Source organism: Parastagonospora nodorum (genome assembly GCF_000146915.1).
Source record: "Parastagonospora nodorum SN15 chromosome Unknown scaffold_3, whole genome shotgun sequence".
Taxonomy (NCBI): domain Eukaryota; kingdom Fungi; phylum Ascomycota; class Dothideomycetes; order Pleosporales; family Phaeosphaeriaceae; genus Parastagonospora; species Parastagonospora nodorum.
In genome coordinates, this window is record NW_001884551.1 from 259,333 (window position 1) to 277,487 (window position 18,155).

An 18,155-nucleotide genomic window follows, 5' to 3' on the forward strand; every position below is an offset into this window, starting at 1 on the left:
AATCTCTTGGTACTTCTCCATAACAGTCCAGACAGGCATGCGGGCAGATGTAGGGCACTTAGTTCCATAGTTCAGCCAACGAAAACGAGTCTAGCTGCAAGATTGATTCGCCTTGTGGACAAAGACGATTGACTATGGTACCCCGAAGGAATCGTCATTCGCCCATAAGACGGAAGATGCCTCTAGGGTTGACTTGGTATTACACTGAGTCTAGACGCTTTTGAATGAAGATCGGTCTCCAAGATATCGCCTAGCAATCCTAAGTCGGGTAGTCCACGATCCGTAGCAGCATCCTCGCCCCGCATGTGGGCTAGCGTATGCCAAGGCACACCTTTTGGGCTAGGAAGGGTTCATCGTGGTGGCTGTGCATGCGGAAAGAATGCCAAGGCCAGTTGGCCTTGATCGCTGCATGGTCATGGCTGGATCGTAAGCTTGTACAGCGTGGCCAGGAACCTTTCGCTCGGAGCGGAATGTTGAAGATGACGGGAGTTCTGCAAAATTCTGGTGGGGAAGTGGACGGGTGAGCCCTACCAGGTACCTAATTGGGCGCTGACAGACTTGGCACATCTGAATCGCGCGGGGTCAACTGTTCTTTCTCATCATAGTGCAATCAAAGATATCTGCAGTGCAGAATGTGAAGTTAGACCCCTCAAAAGTAACGGACTGGAATGGAATCGAGGACTTGGACGGGTGACATCATCAGATGCCAAGCAACTCCGCATTGTACGGACATTCATCCGAACATGAATCAATATCGCCGGACACTTGAGCAGCACTCCAGTTGCGGCAGAACTTGGGAGGCCATGCGTCAAACCTCAGAACTAACAATGCCCTTGTTCTTGAAGCGCCATGTAAGGCACACCAATATTTGTGAGGCTGTCGAACATCTAGATCTGTTGTACAGCCCGCCCGTTCTTGGCAACAGTCCGCTTCTGGACCTACGTCGGTGGAAAGACGGACTCTTGCAAAGCCCGGTTAAGTGGTTAGCTTGAGCCCAACAGCTCCGAGTGTTCCGGCTGTTTAGGTAGGTCCAACTCTACGAGATGGAATGAATTGAGCTACTAGTAAGCGAAGAGTGCATCCTATTGTTGTTCGGCAGATCGACGTCTGTAGTTACGCTACACTACACAGCCGTTTGTTGTAGGTTTCGGGTCCCCAGAGCATCAGCCGTCATACTACACGTGTGGCAGCCTACCATTCAAACCACGTGCCGTTGGTGGTATCAACTGTGAGATTGGTCGGTACCATCTTACCGTACTTCAAACTTCCACTCTCGACAACACCTCCTCCCACGGGCCTTTGCAGCTTGTTCTCGCCATTGAGGACAGTAAAGTTTGCGATGGGAATCTCCCAGCCGTGCTTCTCGCGGGTTTTAGGAGTGCCGAAGAAGTTGGCTTCTACCTTGTCCTTTGTGAAGTGAAGCTCATAGTATCCACGATAGTATAGATCCTGCCAATGCAGTTCGGCATTAGTGCTCTCGATAAGGTGAGAGTAGTTGTTTGCTTTGGCCAGGGTGATGTTCTCGCCATACGGGCATGGTGAAGAAACAGCAGTGCCCGCAAACTCGACTCCGATGCTGCCAGCGCCAGTTTCTGGGTCATAATCTTTCTCGTCCAGCCAGACGAGATCACTGACCCACGATGCGTGGCTATCTCCAGCCAAGAAAATGTTGTTGTTGATGTTGTTGCTATACAAGTGGTTCAGCGTGCGATTCTTGTTCGACTGATAGCCATCCCACGCATCGACATTGATACCGTGCCCATTCTGGTCAACGGCCTCTCGATCGATGTGAGAAAAGACGATTTGCGACCCAACGACGCGCCAAGTAGCACCTCGCTTCGCCGATTCGGAGAGAGTGCGGTACATCCAGTTCTCTTGACGAGAACCCATCAAGGAACGGCCTGCGTCGTTCGCAATGTCGTACGACGGAGACGGTCTTCCAGTACTGAGTAAGTACTCCGACCGACCGAAGCGACGACTGCCTCGAGGGCGACCCTGGTCAATTAATTTGCCGATTTGGAAAGATCGCCATACCCGGAGATTGTCGTCCATGTCGACTTGGCGGATAGGCATCCATTCGAAGTAAGCTCGGACAGCGTTCATCTTTCTTTGGTCAACCGAGATACCGCCGTCTTTCAAAAAGGAGTCCTCGGTATTGTTAAGTTCCGCGGCACCATCTCGGTATGTGTTGTCTGCAACTTCATGATCGTCCCAAACGGCTTGACATGTCAGCACTTGGTAGTCTTAGTGGATGTGGGGCTTTATTACCGATCCACGGGAATTCCTGGTGACTAGCTACGAGGTCCAAGTCGGTGCGGTACGTAGCGAGCCTCTTACGGTAATCGTACAAGCTGAAAATTTCGTGGTTAGGAAGCGGGATGCGGCCGATGGAGTCTCCCCATCCATAGTAGCCATTCTTGTACTCGTAGATGTAGTCGCCAAGATGAACCACGTAATCAACAGAGTCCTATATGTGGTTAGCTTAGTAAGATTGATGTATACGAGTAAGAAGATGTACTCAACCTTACGGGACAGAGTTGCCATATGCGTTGAAGAAGCCGAATGGAAAGTTGGCACAGCTGTACACAGCAAGGCCGACCTCAGTGACATCATCATCAGCATTCGGCGTCGTCTTGGTGCGACCAACAGGGCTTGTGTTGTCGGAATCGCAGACAGCGAATTGGTAATAGTATGTGGTGTACGCTTTCAGATTCTTGGGCTTCAACCTAGACATTTTTAGAAGCACTCCTTTCAACTATCTCTTTGTAAAAATTACCCTTGGACAGTAAAGTCAACGTCTGAGGAGGTGAACACTCTTCCCGCTATCGACCACGCTGCTCAAATTCTTGTCTGAAGCAACTTTTGTAGTTCCACACAGATCGGCGACTTCCACACAGAGACGTTCCTTCTCATTGTCATGGTCGAACAGGGGGAGCATATCCAGAGACCGTGACATTTCGAAATCCAAGTTTGTCGCTGGTGGGCGCTACACGAGTCCATAGGATGATGCTGCTCGGATACGGATCTCCCGAAGCAACTCCATGCGTGAAATTGAGAGAAGCAGGATCGTAGCTGTAGCTGGGGTCATTCCTCTTTACCACGCGGTGTATTGATATACCAAGCGAAGGGTGGTGCTCAGAAGGCGAACGATAGTTGAGGTTCTTTGACCAGCTAGCGCTGGCCACCGAGGCCGACGCCAGTAGTGAGAGAACGTGAAGCTTCATGATGGAACTGTGCTTCAAACTAGAGGAAGTTCGGGCAGCCACTCGTCCTCAAGGCAAGAGCTACCAACTGCCTGGACAACTTGTATTTGAATGCGTCCTTCCAATACCGAGGATGCCATAGCTCCAACGGTTTCTTCCTAGTTTGCCGTCCCATGTCCACAACGTCATCCCTGCAGGTACTTTCAATGACCAATCAGGTTATGTGACTTTCGCATGCTGCGCCAGAGACCAGGTTTTGCTGGGAATCTGAGCGCTCAATCGCGCGGAAGAGTTCTCTGCGCTGGGATGGATCCAGAAGCTCGGAAGTAAGTCATTCGTCATCAGTGAATTAGAATGCGTCTCATTCGCTATGATAGACGGCCGAGCGTGAGATGCAGCTTCGCCCGGGAAAATGTTACTGGGGTCGTAACGCATGGCGAGAGCCTGGGATTCGATTGGTTAGAAGTGGTAACTTCACGGTCTTCCGGAAAGCTTGACAGTGCTTCACACGGTACTTTGCACTAACGAGGAGACTGCAAAAAGATTCGCACGTGGTTTTTACCGCCACGCCGTGTCCTGGAACACTTCAACGACGATGTTGTGGTGAACTTTTGGTTGGATGCTGCCCTGAGAGGCTTGAATTTCGCGCCTCGTACCCCGCCTTTTGCCAACCACCTGCAGCCGCCTGCAGCTTTCCCCTGACATACCTGAGATGACAACATCAGCTCATCGATACAACGCGATCGGCTTTTCTTGACTATCGAAGTCGGTCGATATAGAAAGAAGCACGAAGATGTACCGCGAGTTATCTAATACTACGGAAAGTGGAGTGTCTTCTGGCCTGAGGCTATGCGCCGGGTCTTCGCGTCGCAGTTGAAGCCTAGCGACACTGCGTATAGCTTCAGCGTGAGGGATGGGCTGATGCTTGTTACACTCTGATCGCCTTGCGCCACAGTGGAAAAATATAGCAGTCCTGAAAAGGTGTTCGATGAGGCGTTGCGCAAGCTCATTGCGCCGTCGCATCGCGGGCTGGAATTGGACATGCGAGCCTATCGCACATGCGGATCGGAGAGTTTACCACAGCTTTTGCCCGTATGTTGAACAAACGGATGACGACTGTGTTCCACCCACTTCAGGCAGCTGCCTATTGTTCAGCTTATATCCTTCCTGAGTATCCCATTCTTCGTCAGCACGCCACAGCCAAAGGAATAACACAAAATGCCGGTCCCAAAAATCGCGATCATCGGAGCTGGGCCTGGTGGATGTATCCTCGCCCGTCTTCTACATACGCATGGCATCTCATGCACCATCTTCGAGGGCGAAACATCCATCGATTACCGCTCACAAGGCGGCACTCTCGATCTCAGGGCAAAGACCGGTCTGCGCGCCATCAAGCAAGCAGGGCTATGGGAAGAGTTCCAGGAATACGCTAGATACGATGGCGAGAGCTTGCTCATCACCGACAAGAACCTGACAACGTGGATGCGGCGAAGTCCTGGCAAGCCTGATCAGGGCAATTCGTTCCAATCAGCACCCGAAATCGACCGGTGCGATCTCAGAAAGATTCTGCTGGAAAGCGTACCGAAAGAGACCATACGATGGGGCATGAAATTGGCGCGTGTACAACAAACGAACACCGGCCATGAATTACATTTCTCGAATGGCGAGGTTGAGCGCGGACACGACCTCATAGTGGGCTGCGATGGAGCATGGAGTAAGACGCGAACACTCCTCACACAAGAAGCACCACACTACACTGGTCTAGCAGGCTGGACGATGCAGATCCCAAACGCGAAGACTACAGCTCCCGACGTCTATAAGCTCGTCAATCGAGGCAGTGTACTCGCCTACAGCGATGGAAAGAGCATTGCCCTGCAGCAGCTATCCTCTGGAGATATATGGATTTCGACCTATGCTCAGCAACCGGAGCGATTGCCCAGGCTCGCAAATGCCGAGAATACGGACACATCTGCGATGAAGAAGGAGTTGGCAGAACAGTTTCATGATTGGGTACCTGAGCTTCGAGGCGCTTTCGATAAGGTACAAGGGGATGCTGTGCAGAGGCAGCTATACATGCTGCCGACTGACTTCACTTGGACTCACAAGATAGGCGTTACACTGCTCGGCGACGCGGCACATCTCATGACGCCGTTCAGCGGAATCGGCGTCAACACGGCGTTTCACGATGCTTTGATTCTCTCGCACCAGATCGTCAACTGTGTGTCGTCTGGAATGGTGGGAAACCTCGACAACTTTGTTGTCGAATACGAAGAGCAAATGTTTGTCAATGCACACAAGGCGATGGTCCAGACTGAAGGTTCGATGAACGACATGTTGTTCACGCCTGGCGCGCCACGGACGAGCATCTCATCCTACATATGCAGGTTTGCGAAGGCAGATCTCCCGCCCTGGCTACATCCAATTGTCACATTGCTTGTGTATGCTGGGTTCTGGGTCTACAAGTGGTTTGTGTAAGATTGCTATTCTCATCTATGAATTTCTATCATACCACTTTTCTACATTCTATGCCATTCTCTAGTACCTTTTGTCTTCGATCTAGGATTGGCTCATCGTGTACGCGCTGGTAGTAAGAACCGCGTCGCTTCCAGAGAAAGGCTCGGTTCCAGCACCCACGCTCTGCAAGATCTGGGTGTTTGGAAATCCATGTGACTTGATGCAGTAATTCGCAAAGTCCATCAAGTCACCCTTGAAGCTCTTGACTTCACTCTCCGCAACGAAGCTGAAAACGTTCATCTTTCCGTTCAACCCGTTGTACAACTTCCAGCTGGTTCCAGCTAAGGTGACCGTCGCGATAGGACTTCCGGTGGCACTGATCGGACCTGCGCCGCCTATAGCAGCGAGCCAGATCATAATCTCGTAATCGTGATCTCCGGTGGGAGTGGATCCGGTGAAGAGGTCGTATGCCACGTTGGCGATCATGTCGGAGCCGGTGTACGACCAGGTCCAGGATGAAGGAAGTGACTTGACCTCTGAAAGAGCCTTTGATGTGATCTTGGTGACGACGTTGGCGTAAGATTTGACTTTGCCAGCACCGCCTGCCCAGGACCACTTCGTGTGCCATTTGAGGGTGCCGTTGCTGAGACCATCAACGCCAGTGCATTGCGATCCAGAAGTGGCATCAGCCTTGCCCCAGAGATTCTATGCGTTGTTAGTACCTTGATAATACTTGCTCCTGGCGTTGAACATACGTTGTAGACCGTGAAGTCTCCAATAATCTGATTGTCCCATTGGCCGCAGTAATCGGCCCTTTTCTCAAGTGTCTCAATGACTTGCGGAGCAGGCGCTGCAACTGCGAGGGCAGTTACACTGGCCAGAGTAAAGAGTGTGAGCTTCATAATGAATAGGCGTTGAAGAGGTTCGACGAGGAGTGTTCTTGCAGACAGCTTGTGAAGTTCGTCGAGCTTTTTAAGACACTTTGTCATTTGCTGGGGTACTCAAGCTGCGACTAGTCTGGCCGAAATGAGTCGAGGGTAGCTCGCATCAGCACCGGAGAATTCAGATAAACAAGCTCGCATTCGACTATGCATGCTACTGATCATGCTCATGCATAGTTCAAGACTTTGAGTGGATGGATATCGCCAAGTGGTTCGGTCGATCGACGGTACTAAAACGTAGCTCGACATGCATTGGTGGCCTTTCTCTCATGTTGGTTCGTTTCTGAGATTGAAACGCCAATAGGAGAAACAATTCATCTACAAAGTGAATCGCATCCTAGTATCGATCTCACCTATAATGTTCCGTCGGGTGATTGAGTTCCCTAGAAGAATGTGTTTCCTTCTAGGTGAACAGGGTTCCCCACAACCCAGGGGAGACATCTGATAATTTGGCCGGCTCTTGATTGCTGGTGAACTTAGATTCGGAAGACCACCTAGTTATTTCGGCTTATCATGCGTTCACATGTAGGCAGCTATACTCGTTATTTTCTGGTGCGTAGTGATATAGCTGTAATTCATAGAGGTGAAGATGGTGTGCGGCAGACATGTTGTTGCAATGTATGCCGTTCGTCAGTTCCTAATATTACAATTTATCTCTCTATGTCCTGTCTGTCAGGCGAGCTTCCCAGGGTGTTTGCCAGAAAAGTCTCGAGATGCTTGCCAGGAGAGTCTCTGGGGTGCTTGCCATGCGCATTTCAAGACTCTCGCCAGGAGAATCTCCAAGGCGCTCCAATAGTTTGCGTGGCGGCTGAGCCGATATCTCTGATGCACGATGCATCATGGTTATGTTAGATAGACTGGGGGAAGCAATTGCGCTGGACTGGATCGCGTGAACCACATGAGGGGCCACGTGATGTACGCTAGCGCCTTTCGGCGCTTGCTATTTCCGACTGAGCCTCCACCCCTCTTCAAACACGCGTCACTGCTTCGCGCTCGCTGTTGAGAGGCGCCTGCTGTTTCATCTTGCTCAAAATATCGTTGCATGCATTCGTTCCCTCATTCAACTCTCGCGACCCTAAATATTGATCATCGCGTAAGCTGAGGATCCTGTATGCGTCGCGGAAACATACTGCAAGCTGTTGACAGCGGAACATAGACAGAGCACCCGCCAGTCGAAGTCAATAATGCTTCGAAGTAGGTACTTGTGCGTCAGTCAAGGTCAGCACACCGCAATGTCTTCCAGTCGCTGTTTCACGCCAAGCCACGCGTACAACCAGGGTTCAGACTTGACACTCGCACCCAGTTTCATTCACTTCCGTTTACGTCTTGTGTTCTTGGTACTTGATATGCTTCATCTTTTTCAACTCCCGGTTGCTAGATCTGCGTCTGCAGTTTGCGCATAAAGCAAAACATCGTGTCGTCGCGAACAGCAACCACAACCACCCACAGTCTCATTCAAGTCGCAGATAAGCTTTACGATCGATAGCTAAGCTTTCGACTGTCAAACAACTCATTAACACTCTGCCAATGATAGCACCCAGGATGCTATTTCCAGCCTGGCTTGCTTTGTCATGGCCTGAGCCATACTTAGCCACACCAAATAGGATCTAGGCTGTGCAACTTGCTGACACTCCCTGCACCAACCACATCACCGGCAGTATCAAGCTCCGGCAGTTTGTGTCGCTTCGCTGTGTCTTCTGAGTGGCCAGCATTTTTGGATCGGATGGATAATGGGTATATACTTTAGGAACGTACTGAGTCGGGCAGTGCAAGCTAACGAAAGGATGAGATGCATCCGTGGGCTGGAGAACATCCGAAAGATAGCAGAGAGCAATTCTGCTATATGAAGCCTGTAGCTGCCTGTAATTCTAGGTCACTATCTCTTGTTCGGTGTCCAAACTCCCACAACACCACAACAAGCAACCACAATCACCATGCGGTCCTCAATAATATACTCGACAGCACTACTCGCCAGTGTCGCATCAGCTGCGCCAGCCGGCAAGCGTGACTTCTCCCCCGACAACGTCTACTTCCCTCTCGAAAAGGGCTTCCCAAACCCGAACCAAGACCAGACTCTTCAAATCCAACTCCAAGCCCACGGCACCCTGCCCAACGGTCCACCTCCACCGTCTCTCAGCCCCGAAGGCATCAAGAACCTCCAACTCATCGCCCTCAACGAACTCTTTGAAGTAGCATACTTCACCGAACTCGTGCACAACGTAACCAACAAATACCAAGGCTACGACCTAGGCCGCGGGCACGAGTACGTCCTCGATGCCCTGACGGCTATCGTTGCGCAGGAAGAACTGCATTTGCTGAATGCCAACGGCGCGCTGAAAAAATTTAACACGGCGCCCATCGAGCCGTGCAAATACTCCTTCCCCGTGACGGACTTCCAATCCGCCATCGCGCTCGCGGGGACATTTACAGATCTCGTTCTCGGCACGCTACAAGACGTCAATCAAATCTTTGCCGCCAGCGGTGACGCAGCTCTCGTCCGCGGCGTGTCGAGCGTGCTGGGCAACGAAGCATCTCAAGAAGGATTTTTCCGCCTCGTCCAGAAGAAACGGCCGACGAGTCAGGCTTTCCCTAACGACCGCGACAAGGGACTTTGCGTTCACGGCTATCCAGTCCTTTACTGTCCCCGGCTCGTGTCCGAAATATCGCGACGATTTCCACTCAAGACATTCGAAGGGCCTTTGCGGTTGGAGACCGAGAAAGATTAAAGCTAAGAACGCAAAATCTCAAGGTTTAAGCATAAACCAAGAATGATGCGGGGGCTTGTTTTGAAGGCAAGGGATCTGAAGGTCGTGTTCATCAACAGCCAAAACAAGCCTATCGTGAAGGGCCTGGACAAGTGGGATGTGAGGGAGGAGAAAGTCGTGTTTGAGGCGGCGTTTCCGTATGATGAGTTTTTGATGAATGGGTTGACAATTGCAGCGGTTACGGTGGGCAAGGATGAGTTTGCGAGCGCGGATGAAGTTGCCGAGGCAGCTGTATTTGGGCCTGGGCTTATTGAGATTGACTGAGTGCGCAGGATGTGATTTTGGGCATTGCGATGGCGTCTGCATCGGTCATTCGTCTGGGGTTGACTACAGTTCACCATGATTTTCCTAATCTATAATTTAATAAGCATATTCTCTTCAAATGCGTGCCTTCTCATCACTCATCCAAGAAAAGCGTTATGTTTGGTGGATTTGCCAGAGCCCCAGGGCTCCAAATAGTGTGTAGATTGAAACGTGTCTACTCGCGAATGTATAATTACAAAGTGTTTTCCCCAGTTGCCAGTTCCCAGACCCAATTTGTATTAAAGTACACTCCCCGTTCCGTTGCCCGTACACAGTCCGAAAAAGCGTCCAATTTGATGTCAACGTCGCCATTCCCTTGCGTGCGCCGAGCTATGCGTTCCTCTTTTTTGAAAACGCCTGTAACACCGACCTGATTTGACTGGGAAACGCAGCATGATGCGAAGTAGTGGAGAAGCGGGAACGGCACGTATCAAACCTTTTTGTTGTGTTTTTTTGAAACTTGATCCGCGACTCGGCGGTGTTTTCCTACTTTTTTTCTCTGGTTTTGTTGTTAGAGCTCCGACTCGACAATGATACGAACCTGGTGGGATGTCGATGTCGGATTTTCGCCACTTGCAACCGATGTGCAGTATTAGGGCGGTAAATTGCTGACAAGTCGAATTTTTGGCGGTAGGTAGTAGTGCAGTCGTGACTGAACAAGGTCATGTCAGAAATACAGAACCCATATAATTTGGGGAGAATAAAGTTGCGAACATGTGCAAGCTTAGCTGAAAGAGAGCCTATGCCGCCGTCGGAGGAACCACCCCATTGGCGGCAGGCTCGGTCTGTCGACGCTTTGCTGCTTGCTGTTCGCTGTCCTGTATTAGCGCAACGTCAGCAAAGAAGTGCGAGTGACTCCGCAGGCGAATTTAGTGCCTCGGAGCTTTGGTATGTCGTTGATCACGCACTGGGAATCCCGTTTCAGTGTGAGGGCGCTTAGCACCACCCTTGCTCTTCTTCTTGTCCTTTGTCGACTTCGCCTTCGCTGGTCGGACCTCGCCGGGCTTGAAGAGATCGTCGGGGAGCGCGGTGCTGTAAAGTCAGCGCATGAATTAGTCACGAAGCGGAAGTACTTACTTGCGGGTGTGTACTACTTTGACAGACATCGTTCCTTCGTCGTACAGCTTCGACTCTGTGATTTTGGAGCGGAAGTGATTCGTTATGTAGGAGATGTCCAGGGTGCTGCGTTCTGGGGGAGAGATTAGATGAAGACGTTCTCAAGTGCTGAGAGAAACATACCTTTGGGCAACCTCAACCCGATATAGAAGGTCATGGTGTAGATGATGTGATCCTCCGTAGTGCCCGCAGCGGGTACTTGGGAAACAGGTATCATATAGTCAAGACTGCCTTTGGTGACAGCTTCGACTTCATCCTCATTCTTGCATCTATGCACCCTCTCAAAGCCCTCAGGAAACGGCCGTGCCATGTCGATACCAGTCTGGCCATCGTCGATGCCTGCTACGAGCAGACGCACTTTGGATTGTACCAGTCCGTGGAACGTCAAGTCTGCTTCCTTGGTCCGACTGGCTGCGATGACACTCAAATAGTATTTGTGATCCTGCGTGAAGAACGAGTGGTTGTTGAACAAGGCCTCCCAAGTACCCTGACCGTTGAACACATCGCGCACAATCTTGTCGGCTCGCTGGAACTCTTCCATCATTATCTGCTTGGTCGAGGTCGTGACGGTGTGGGTGGAGCACATGGCAGGGAATGCGGGCGTTATGACGGGCATGAGATGGCGTGCGTCAGGAGGATATGACTGGTGCTGTTAGCAACGCAATGAAGCAATGAGGGGGCATACTCACTGCAGGATTCCACACGCGGAGTCCAAACTCGGGCAGCTCATGCTCCTTCAGCATGACGGGCCTTGGCCACTGCCATTTGTGCATGAGGTTGAAGAACTTGGACAAGATGGTCGCTCCGCAGGCCATGGGGTAGAGCTGGCATATGCGCGCAACCATGATAGCCCATGCGATACCGCCTGGGTAGCCAAAAACCGCGCCATATATCGCGCGCCGGTTTGCCCAGAGCTTGACAGCGCGCAGCGCATATCGGAAGTGGCGGCGCTGTGGTACCGACGAGAGCAACTCCTTGACAACCCGAGTGCCGTTCACGCTACGAATGGTCGTCTCTTCCAGATGGCGAAGCACCGACTTGTCGACCGTCTCCAGCTCCTTGGGCACCGAAGACATGGTGGGCATAGACGCAAAGAGCAGATCCAGGCTCACGCCGCGGTACTCCATCTTGATGATGGGCACGTAGGCATCCTCGACGGGCACGAGCTCGCTGATGTCTTCTGCGTTGGACAGCTCCCGGAAGATGGACGGGAAGATCTTGAAGAAGTCCTCGATAAAGACATGCTTGGGCACGACGATGAGGGTGTCGATGTCGGACGTTGGGCCGTGGACACCGAGGGCGTAGCTGCCGAAGAAGAAGATCTTACCGCCCGCAACGTCCAGCGTAGACTGCGCAATGCCCTTGAGCTTGCCGGCGCGGCGGACAAACTCCTCGACGACTTTCTGCACGTGAGCCAGCACTTCTTCTCGGCGCTTGTTGCCTTCGAGCGTCTCGAAGACATTCAGACGAGTCAGCGTCTCGATGAGGTTGTCGTTGAGTTTGTTGTCTGCCTCAGTGGGCGGCGCCTCTGAGATGGAGTGCGTGATTCCCCACTTGGGCTTCTTCGGCTCGTCCATGATGGCGGCGGCGTGCAGGCGACTCAATCAAGCTGCAGCGCAGGTTCGGAAGTGCTGCGGAGAGCGGATGGAGAGCAAGTCGCGTGTGCAGCGGCGTGTCGGGATCGAAATCGGCAGAGAGGTGGAGATGAGTAGAGGCAGACGAATCAAGGCTCCCACATGGCGACGCGACCTTTCCCTAGCATGGGCCGGGCGGAGTAAAGGATGCACAATTCGTGGTTGCTCTGTCTTGGGAACCTGTCCAGCGCCAAGCTGCAAGCGCTACCTGTGGCTGCCGCTTTGATCAGCCCTACGAGTTTTGGGAAAGCTCAACACCATCCCTGTCCTCACGATGGCCATGGCCCGGCGCCTACCAGCCCATCTCTCGCACACGAGCGCACTTGCACTGCTTCCCCCGTCTAGCATTGCTGCACCTATTGAGACAATACGCCGCGCCCATGACAAGAACTTTGCACGATGGCCGCCTCATATTAATCTGCTCTATCCATTCTTGTATTTGCCCACTGAACCCGGACAGGGCCAGCTGTTGCCCACTGAGACCGGGAATAAAGACGTCAAGAGTTTTTCCTCAATGTCTTTGAAAGCAGACATACGAGCACGTATCCAGCACGCCGTCAAGTCCATCGAGCCCTTCGACGTCACACTCAATGCTGATGCGGCGGGAACATTCTCGCACAGCAAGGGCGGTAGGGCTGGGTGGACAAGCAAGACCGTGTGGCTAGAACCGTCAACTCTGCGCATCCAACATCTTCAAGCAGCACTGCAAGCCGAGTTCAAAGAGTGTGACGCGGACAAGAGACCGTTTACGCCTCATCTGTCCCTCGGTCAAGCGGACAGTGATTATGCTGCACAGAGACTGAAGGAAGATGCAAGGAGCGCTGTTGCTAGTTTTGTTGGTCAGGAAGGAGGCGCGTCTGCTTCGCTAGATTGGCATGTCGATAAAGTCTTTGTCATCACGCGCAAAGGATATCATGATAGATTTAATATAGTCGGAAGTATAGACCTAGGAAAATGATCATAAAGCGCCAGGCGCTAAGATTGGCTGCAATTCTTCAGAGAAAGAATGTTTGCTCATTATGCAACGCCAGCCTGCGTCATATCTGCCTCGCAAATCACAGGCAATGTCGAAGACCGATGCATATACGGATCATCATGAACCCATGGCTCAGCCTTCTTAGCCCCGGGTACCGCTGAGGCTGTGGCCCATGTTAGTCTTCTACCCAAACTCAGGTATCCAGCGTGGATGAGTCTTACCTGCAGTAACCCAATTGAAGTACTTATGACACCCCGTGCAAAACATGCTGTCGCACCCCCCGTCCTTCTCAATCACGAGATAGCAGTTTGGGCAGCGCTTCCCATCCTTGGTCTGCATGAGCTGGAGCGTTTCCTTTTCCGTGTCGCTCATCTGTTCGTCAACGTGCTTGACTCCGTGCTCAGCACATGAAAGGTCGCTATGCCAGGGCACAAGACACCGGGCACAGAATCGAAGATCACAGGTATGGCATGCGACCTGCGGATACCCAGGCGCCATCTGATCCAATAGCCCGATGGCTTCACATCCAGGTGCGATGCATTCGATCATCTTGTTGATCGGATCGCGTTTGTAGACTTCATACATCTCCATGTTAAATTTCTCCAACGGGGCTCCGTCCGGCATATACTTCACGATGAAGTTCCAGCTCCATGCATACCTACATGTAGGCTCCAGGCATCCGTTACCGACTTCTCGTGCACCAACTAAGTCCAAACGAGCGGACATTGATCTGCCAATGCAGACTTTACACACTGGGTCAATCTTCTTGCGGTATGGATTGCGACAGAGGTGCTCGATACACTCCCGCGGTACATCTCCCTGGAGTCCAGCATGTGCAAGTTGAAGGCGACGTGATCTGGAGAGCCACGTGGGGAAGTGGTCCATCGATTGCTCCTCCAGACAAATACGACAGGTGGCATGAGTTGGAGGCGGCGCTCGAGGCTTGGGGACCGTTTTTGGCTTGCGTTTGGGTGTCCATGGATCCTCGCGAGGACGACGCTTTCTGAGATTCCGGTTCGGCTTGGTAACTTTGGAGGCTGTACCCGTAACTTGAACAATGTTCCGCGAGCGCAGGTTGTGCGTGATATTTGCCATGATGAAGCAAAGTATTACCAACCCTGTGAGAGGTTATGATTGAAGAATGTCGAATACGTCGAGGTTGGAGAGATTAGTTGTTGGGTAGTTACATGCGTGGTGTTTGTAGCTCAATCAGGCTGCGTGTCTTGGCTATAAGGTCACTGGTACAGCCTCGCACCTGTCTGGAACAGGCAGCAACTCACTGGTTGCCTTGTGAACAATTGAATCCTAGTAGACATTGCTCGACATATCGAGATGAAGTCCAGGCTGCGCCAGTCAGCGTCCCCACTAGAGCAAGCCATGATTAGGCAGATGCCAATAGCTGCTTATAGGTGACCTTCAGGTGCTTGCAGACGTAAAAATCTAACGCTGCATTTGCATGAAACTGTAGATCCAATTCGAATACAATTGTCTTCGCTATTCAAAAGCTCTGGTTAGTACTAAAATGTGTACAGTTACAACAGCGGCGACCAGCTCTCATGAGCCGTTGGCTGACTTGGGACCGATTAAGGTACTCTTCACCTCAACAAAATGATAATACATATATTGTGGCGGCATAATCTACAACCCTTGATCATGTCATATGTGTGCGTGATGGTATCCTGGAGGTGTGATGCCTGGAGCTCTAAATACTGCCGGCGCTAACGCCGCCACCGCCTTGGGTGGGTCCTGTGACTTCCGCATCCTAAGGCCAATCAGGGATTGAGGATGTCCGCTCGCGAACTTTTTCGTCGCGAAATCTTGGCTTCCTGACACGATCCATCTGTTTTGCAAAGCACATTGCGAGTTTCGCGAACAGCAACATGGCGCCCAGAATTGACGACGATTTCGTCTTCACCATCTCCGATCACGACGATGTATCAGACGACGGCGGCGCCGAGGAGATTGCCGCTGCATCAGCCAAACTTGCTGGGCGCGGAAAGAAGAGAAAACACACTGAGGACCCGGACCTAAACATTAGGCCGAAGGAGGCGCCGTCCAAGAAGGCAAAGAAAGACAAGAAAAAGGGAAAGAAGGGTAAGCAAGCCGAACCAGAGCCTGCTGCCGAGGACGAGAGCGACCTTGAGATTGCGCACCCAGGCGAAGACGTCGAAGGCAACGATGATATCGACAGCGAATTCGAGTTTGCCGTCGGCGACATTGATACTGGCTTTGTGGAGGAGTTTGATGGCTGGGGCAATGCAGAAGGCACAGTCGGACGAGAACAAAATGCCGAGAAGAAAAGCAACGCTGTAGATATCGATGATATTATCGAGCGCAGGCAGAACAAGAAGATGGCTGAGAAGGACACGATGTCAGATTCAGAGGACGAGGCAGACAAGGATGACTTCTCTGGATTCGGCGAGGACGACGAGTTGCTGGCAGAAGACGGCTTTGGCATGGGTGCAGGCAGCGATTCCGACTCAGAGGGTGATGACGAAGAGGATGGTGACCAGGACGAAAGTAAGATTAACAACGACTCCGAAGGAGGGGCCGGGGAATCTGACGACGAGGACGTCGCTCCACATGTGCCACACCCAATGGACTTGGAGGGCGCAGAATCGGACGATGCTATGAGCGAGCAGGAAGATGCTGTCGAGGCGAAGAAGGCCGCTGCATTTTTTGCACCAGAGGAGAGCGAGTCTGGAAAAAAGAAAAAGGGTGCAAAGTCGATCGGATCTTTCCACGCAATGTCGCTATCGAGACCCATTCAGAAGGGCCTTGCGGCTATCGGCTTCACCGAGCCCACACCCATTCAGGCAAAGGCCATCCCAATCGCTATGCAGGGCAAGGACGTCGTAGGAGGTGCCGAGACAGGTTCCGGTAAAACAGCTGCCTTCCTCATCCCCATCCTTGAACGTCTCCTCTACAGACCGAAAAAGGTACCGACCACGCGCGTAGCCATCTTCATGCCCACTCGTGAGTTGGCAGTACAATGTTTCAACGTTGCTACGAAGCTTGCATCCTTTACTGACATCACATTTGCACTGCTTGCTGGTGGTTTCTCTTCTCGGGAGCAAGAAGTCATGCTCAAGACACGCCCAGATGTGGTCATCGCTACACCTGGTCGTTTCATCGACCACATGCACAATACAGCTGCGTTCCAGGTCGAGCATCTTGAGATTTTGGTGCTTGATGAGGCTGATCGTATGCTCGAAGAGGGTTTCGAGACACAATTAAACGAGATCTTGACCACCATCCCGAAGTCACGTCAAACGATGCTGTTCTCTGCTACCATGACAAGCACCGTCGACAAGCTCATTCGCATTGGTATGGACAAGCCAGTGCGCCTCATGGTGGATGCGAAGAAGCACACTGTGAAGGGTCTGACACAAGAGTTTATCAGGCTGAGGCAGGGCAAAGAAGACAAGCGACTTGCATACCTCATGTACATTTGCGAGAAGATCTACACGGAACGAGTCATCATCTTCTTCAGGCAAAAGAAGGAGGCACACAGAGTGCGCGTGGTCTTTGCTCTCTGCGGTCTCAAGGCAAGCGAGCTCCACGGTAACATGAGCCAGGAACAGGTATGTTTCTCTATATCAGACCTGCAGTGTAAGATATTAATTAGCAACAGCGTATTCAAGCCGTAGAAGCGTTCCGGTCTGGGAAGTCGTCCTATCTCCTAGCCACTGACGTCGCTTCTCGTGGTCTCGACATCAAGAACGTCTCCACCGTCATCAACTACGAAGCACCCCAGAGTCACGAGATCTATCTTCATCGTGTCGGTCGTACTGCTCGTGCTGGACGAAGCGGTCGTGCGTGCACGCTTGCAGCAGAGCCTGATCGCAAGGTCGTCAAGCAGGCAGTGAAGCAGTCAAGGGATCAGGGATCTAAGGTGGTCAGCAGACAAGTCCCCGTAGAAGAAACAGACCGATGGATGGAGAAGCTTCGGGGTCTCGAAGACGAGATTGAGGACGTTCTCAAGGAGGAGAAAGAGGAGCGCACTTTGAGCATAACCGAACGTGACCTCAAGCGTGGCATGAACCTCATCGAGCACGAGGCCGAGATCAAATCCCGACCCAAGCGCGTGTGGTTCGAGACGGAGAAGGAGAAGATGGCAGAGCGCGAGAAGGGTGCTGCAGCATTGAATGCTGCCGCTGGAGGATCAGTCAAGCAGAAGAAGAAGAAGCTCAGTGGTAAGGACAAGAAGAAGCTTGATGCGAGAGACGAGAGGAGTGAGGGCAAGATCTGGAAGAAGGCCAAGGAGGACAGAGGCATGGACACGAACAGGGCGAAGGAGAAGAAGGCGTTGGCAAAGAACAAGTCGAAGAAGATTAGCAAGCTGTCCAGGAGGTAGATAGTCCGGAAGTGCATTCACGACATGGCGATCTTCACCAATTTCACATCATGATTACTCGTTATCAAGTTTCTGCAATGAGGCATCGTGATGTCCATTGTCGGAACAAGTTCCATTGCCAAGAAAAGCCCCTTTCTGGTCTAGGCCGCGTAGCCGGGAGCTGGCGGACGAATTCGCAGGATGACATTTTCTGCTGCCTGCAAACCTGGGCACTACTTGTCTGTCCATTGCTTCTCACAACACGTAAACATCTTCCAGACATTTCCACCCCTCCATTCAGCGGCCCTTCCTCGCACGCACCTGCCCCGCGACGTAACACGACCCCTGCAGCCCTACCTAGCTCCTGAGCTTCTTATCGGCTTATCGTTCCGAGTTGGACAACTTTCTGAGGAGCTGGACCCACGCC

General features: G+C 52.0%; 9 protein-coding genes across 9 annotated transcripts; 4 read left to right on the forward strand and 5 right to left on the reverse strand.

Annotated features, from left to right (window-relative positions):
• Nucleotides 1-1,191: 1,191 nt before the first annotated feature.
• On the reverse strand, nucleotides 1,192-2,734 carry SNOG_01959 (hypothetical protein; the record flags this gene model as incomplete). The annotated part of the gene is made up of 3 exons (XM_001792529.1): nucleotides 1,192-2,192; nucleotides 2,269-2,467; nucleotides 2,534-2,734. 3 exons carry the CDS (start codon nucleotides 2,732-2,734, stop codon nucleotides 1,192-1,194), a joined length of 1,401 nt encoding a protein of 466 aa, XP_001792581.1.
• A 57-nt stretch (nucleotides 2,735-2,791) lies between these two features.
• On the reverse strand, nucleotides 2,792-3,224 carry SNOG_01960 (hypothetical protein; the record flags this gene model as incomplete). The annotated part of the gene is made up of 2 exons (XM_001792530.1): nucleotides 2,792-2,905; nucleotides 2,991-3,224. 2 exons carry the CDS (start codon nucleotides 3,222-3,224, stop codon nucleotides 2,792-2,794), a joined length of 348 nt encoding a protein of 115 aa, XP_001792582.1.
• A 1,197-nt stretch (nucleotides 3,225-4,421) lies between these two features.
• Nucleotides 4,422-5,678, forward strand: SNOG_01961 (hypothetical protein; the record flags this gene model as incomplete). Its single annotated transcript, XM_001792531.1, has 1 exon — nucleotides 4,422-5,678. One exon carries the CDS (start codon nucleotides 4,422-4,424, stop codon nucleotides 5,676-5,678), a length of 1,257 nt encoding a protein of 418 aa, XP_001792583.1.
• Nucleotides 5,679-5,759: 81 nt separating this feature from the next.
• SNOG_01962 (hypothetical protein) lies at nucleotides 5,760-6,559 on the reverse strand (the record flags this gene model as incomplete). The annotated part of the gene is made up of 2 exons (XM_001792532.1): nucleotides 5,760-6,362; nucleotides 6,413-6,559. 2 exons carry the CDS (start codon nucleotides 6,557-6,559, stop codon nucleotides 5,760-5,762), a joined length of 750 nt encoding a protein of 249 aa, XP_001792584.1.
• A 1,973-nt stretch (nucleotides 6,560-8,532) lies between these two features.
• On the forward strand, nucleotides 8,533-9,627 carry SNOG_01963 (hypothetical protein; the record flags this gene model as incomplete). The annotated part of the gene is made up of 2 exons (XM_001792533.1): nucleotides 8,533-9,302; nucleotides 9,366-9,627. The coding sequence occupies 2 exons, from the start codon at nucleotides 8,533-8,535 to the stop codon at nucleotides 9,625-9,627; spliced, it is 1,032 nt and encodes a 343-aa protein (XP_001792585.1).
• A 779-nt stretch (nucleotides 9,628-10,406) lies between these two features.
• Nucleotides 10,407-12,359, reverse strand: SNOG_01964 (hypothetical protein; the record flags this gene model as incomplete). Its single annotated transcript, XM_001792534.1, has 5 exons — nucleotides 10,407-10,484; nucleotides 10,575-10,698; nucleotides 10,744-10,855; nucleotides 10,906-11,431; nucleotides 11,472-12,359. 5 exons carry the CDS (start codon nucleotides 12,357-12,359, stop codon nucleotides 10,407-10,409), a joined length of 1,728 nt encoding a protein of 575 aa, XP_001792586.1.
• A 331-nt stretch (nucleotides 12,360-12,690) lies between these two features.
• On the forward strand, nucleotides 12,691-13,374 carry SNOG_01965 (hypothetical protein; the record flags this gene model as incomplete). Its single annotated transcript, XM_001792535.1, has 1 exon — nucleotides 12,691-13,374. One exon carries the CDS (start codon nucleotides 12,691-12,693, stop codon nucleotides 13,372-13,374), a length of 684 nt encoding a protein of 227 aa, XP_001792587.1.
• A 59-nt stretch (nucleotides 13,375-13,433) lies between these two features.
• Nucleotides 13,434-14,487, reverse strand: SNOG_01966 (hypothetical protein; the record flags this gene model as incomplete). The annotated part of the gene is made up of 2 exons (XM_001792536.1): nucleotides 13,434-13,555; nucleotides 13,614-14,487. The coding sequence occupies 2 exons, from the start codon at nucleotides 14,485-14,487 to the stop codon at nucleotides 13,434-13,436; spliced, it is 996 nt and encodes a 331-aa protein (XP_001792588.1).
• A 785-nt stretch (nucleotides 14,488-15,272) lies between these two features.
• Nucleotides 15,273-17,749, forward strand: SNOG_01967 (hypothetical protein; the record flags this gene model as incomplete). Its single annotated transcript, XM_001792537.1, has 2 exons — nucleotides 15,273-16,976; nucleotides 17,027-17,749. The coding sequence occupies 2 exons, from the start codon at nucleotides 15,273-15,275 to the stop codon at nucleotides 17,747-17,749; spliced, it is 2,427 nt and encodes an 808-aa protein (XP_001792589.1).
• Between the last annotated feature and the right edge of the window lie 406 nt (nucleotides 17,750-18,155).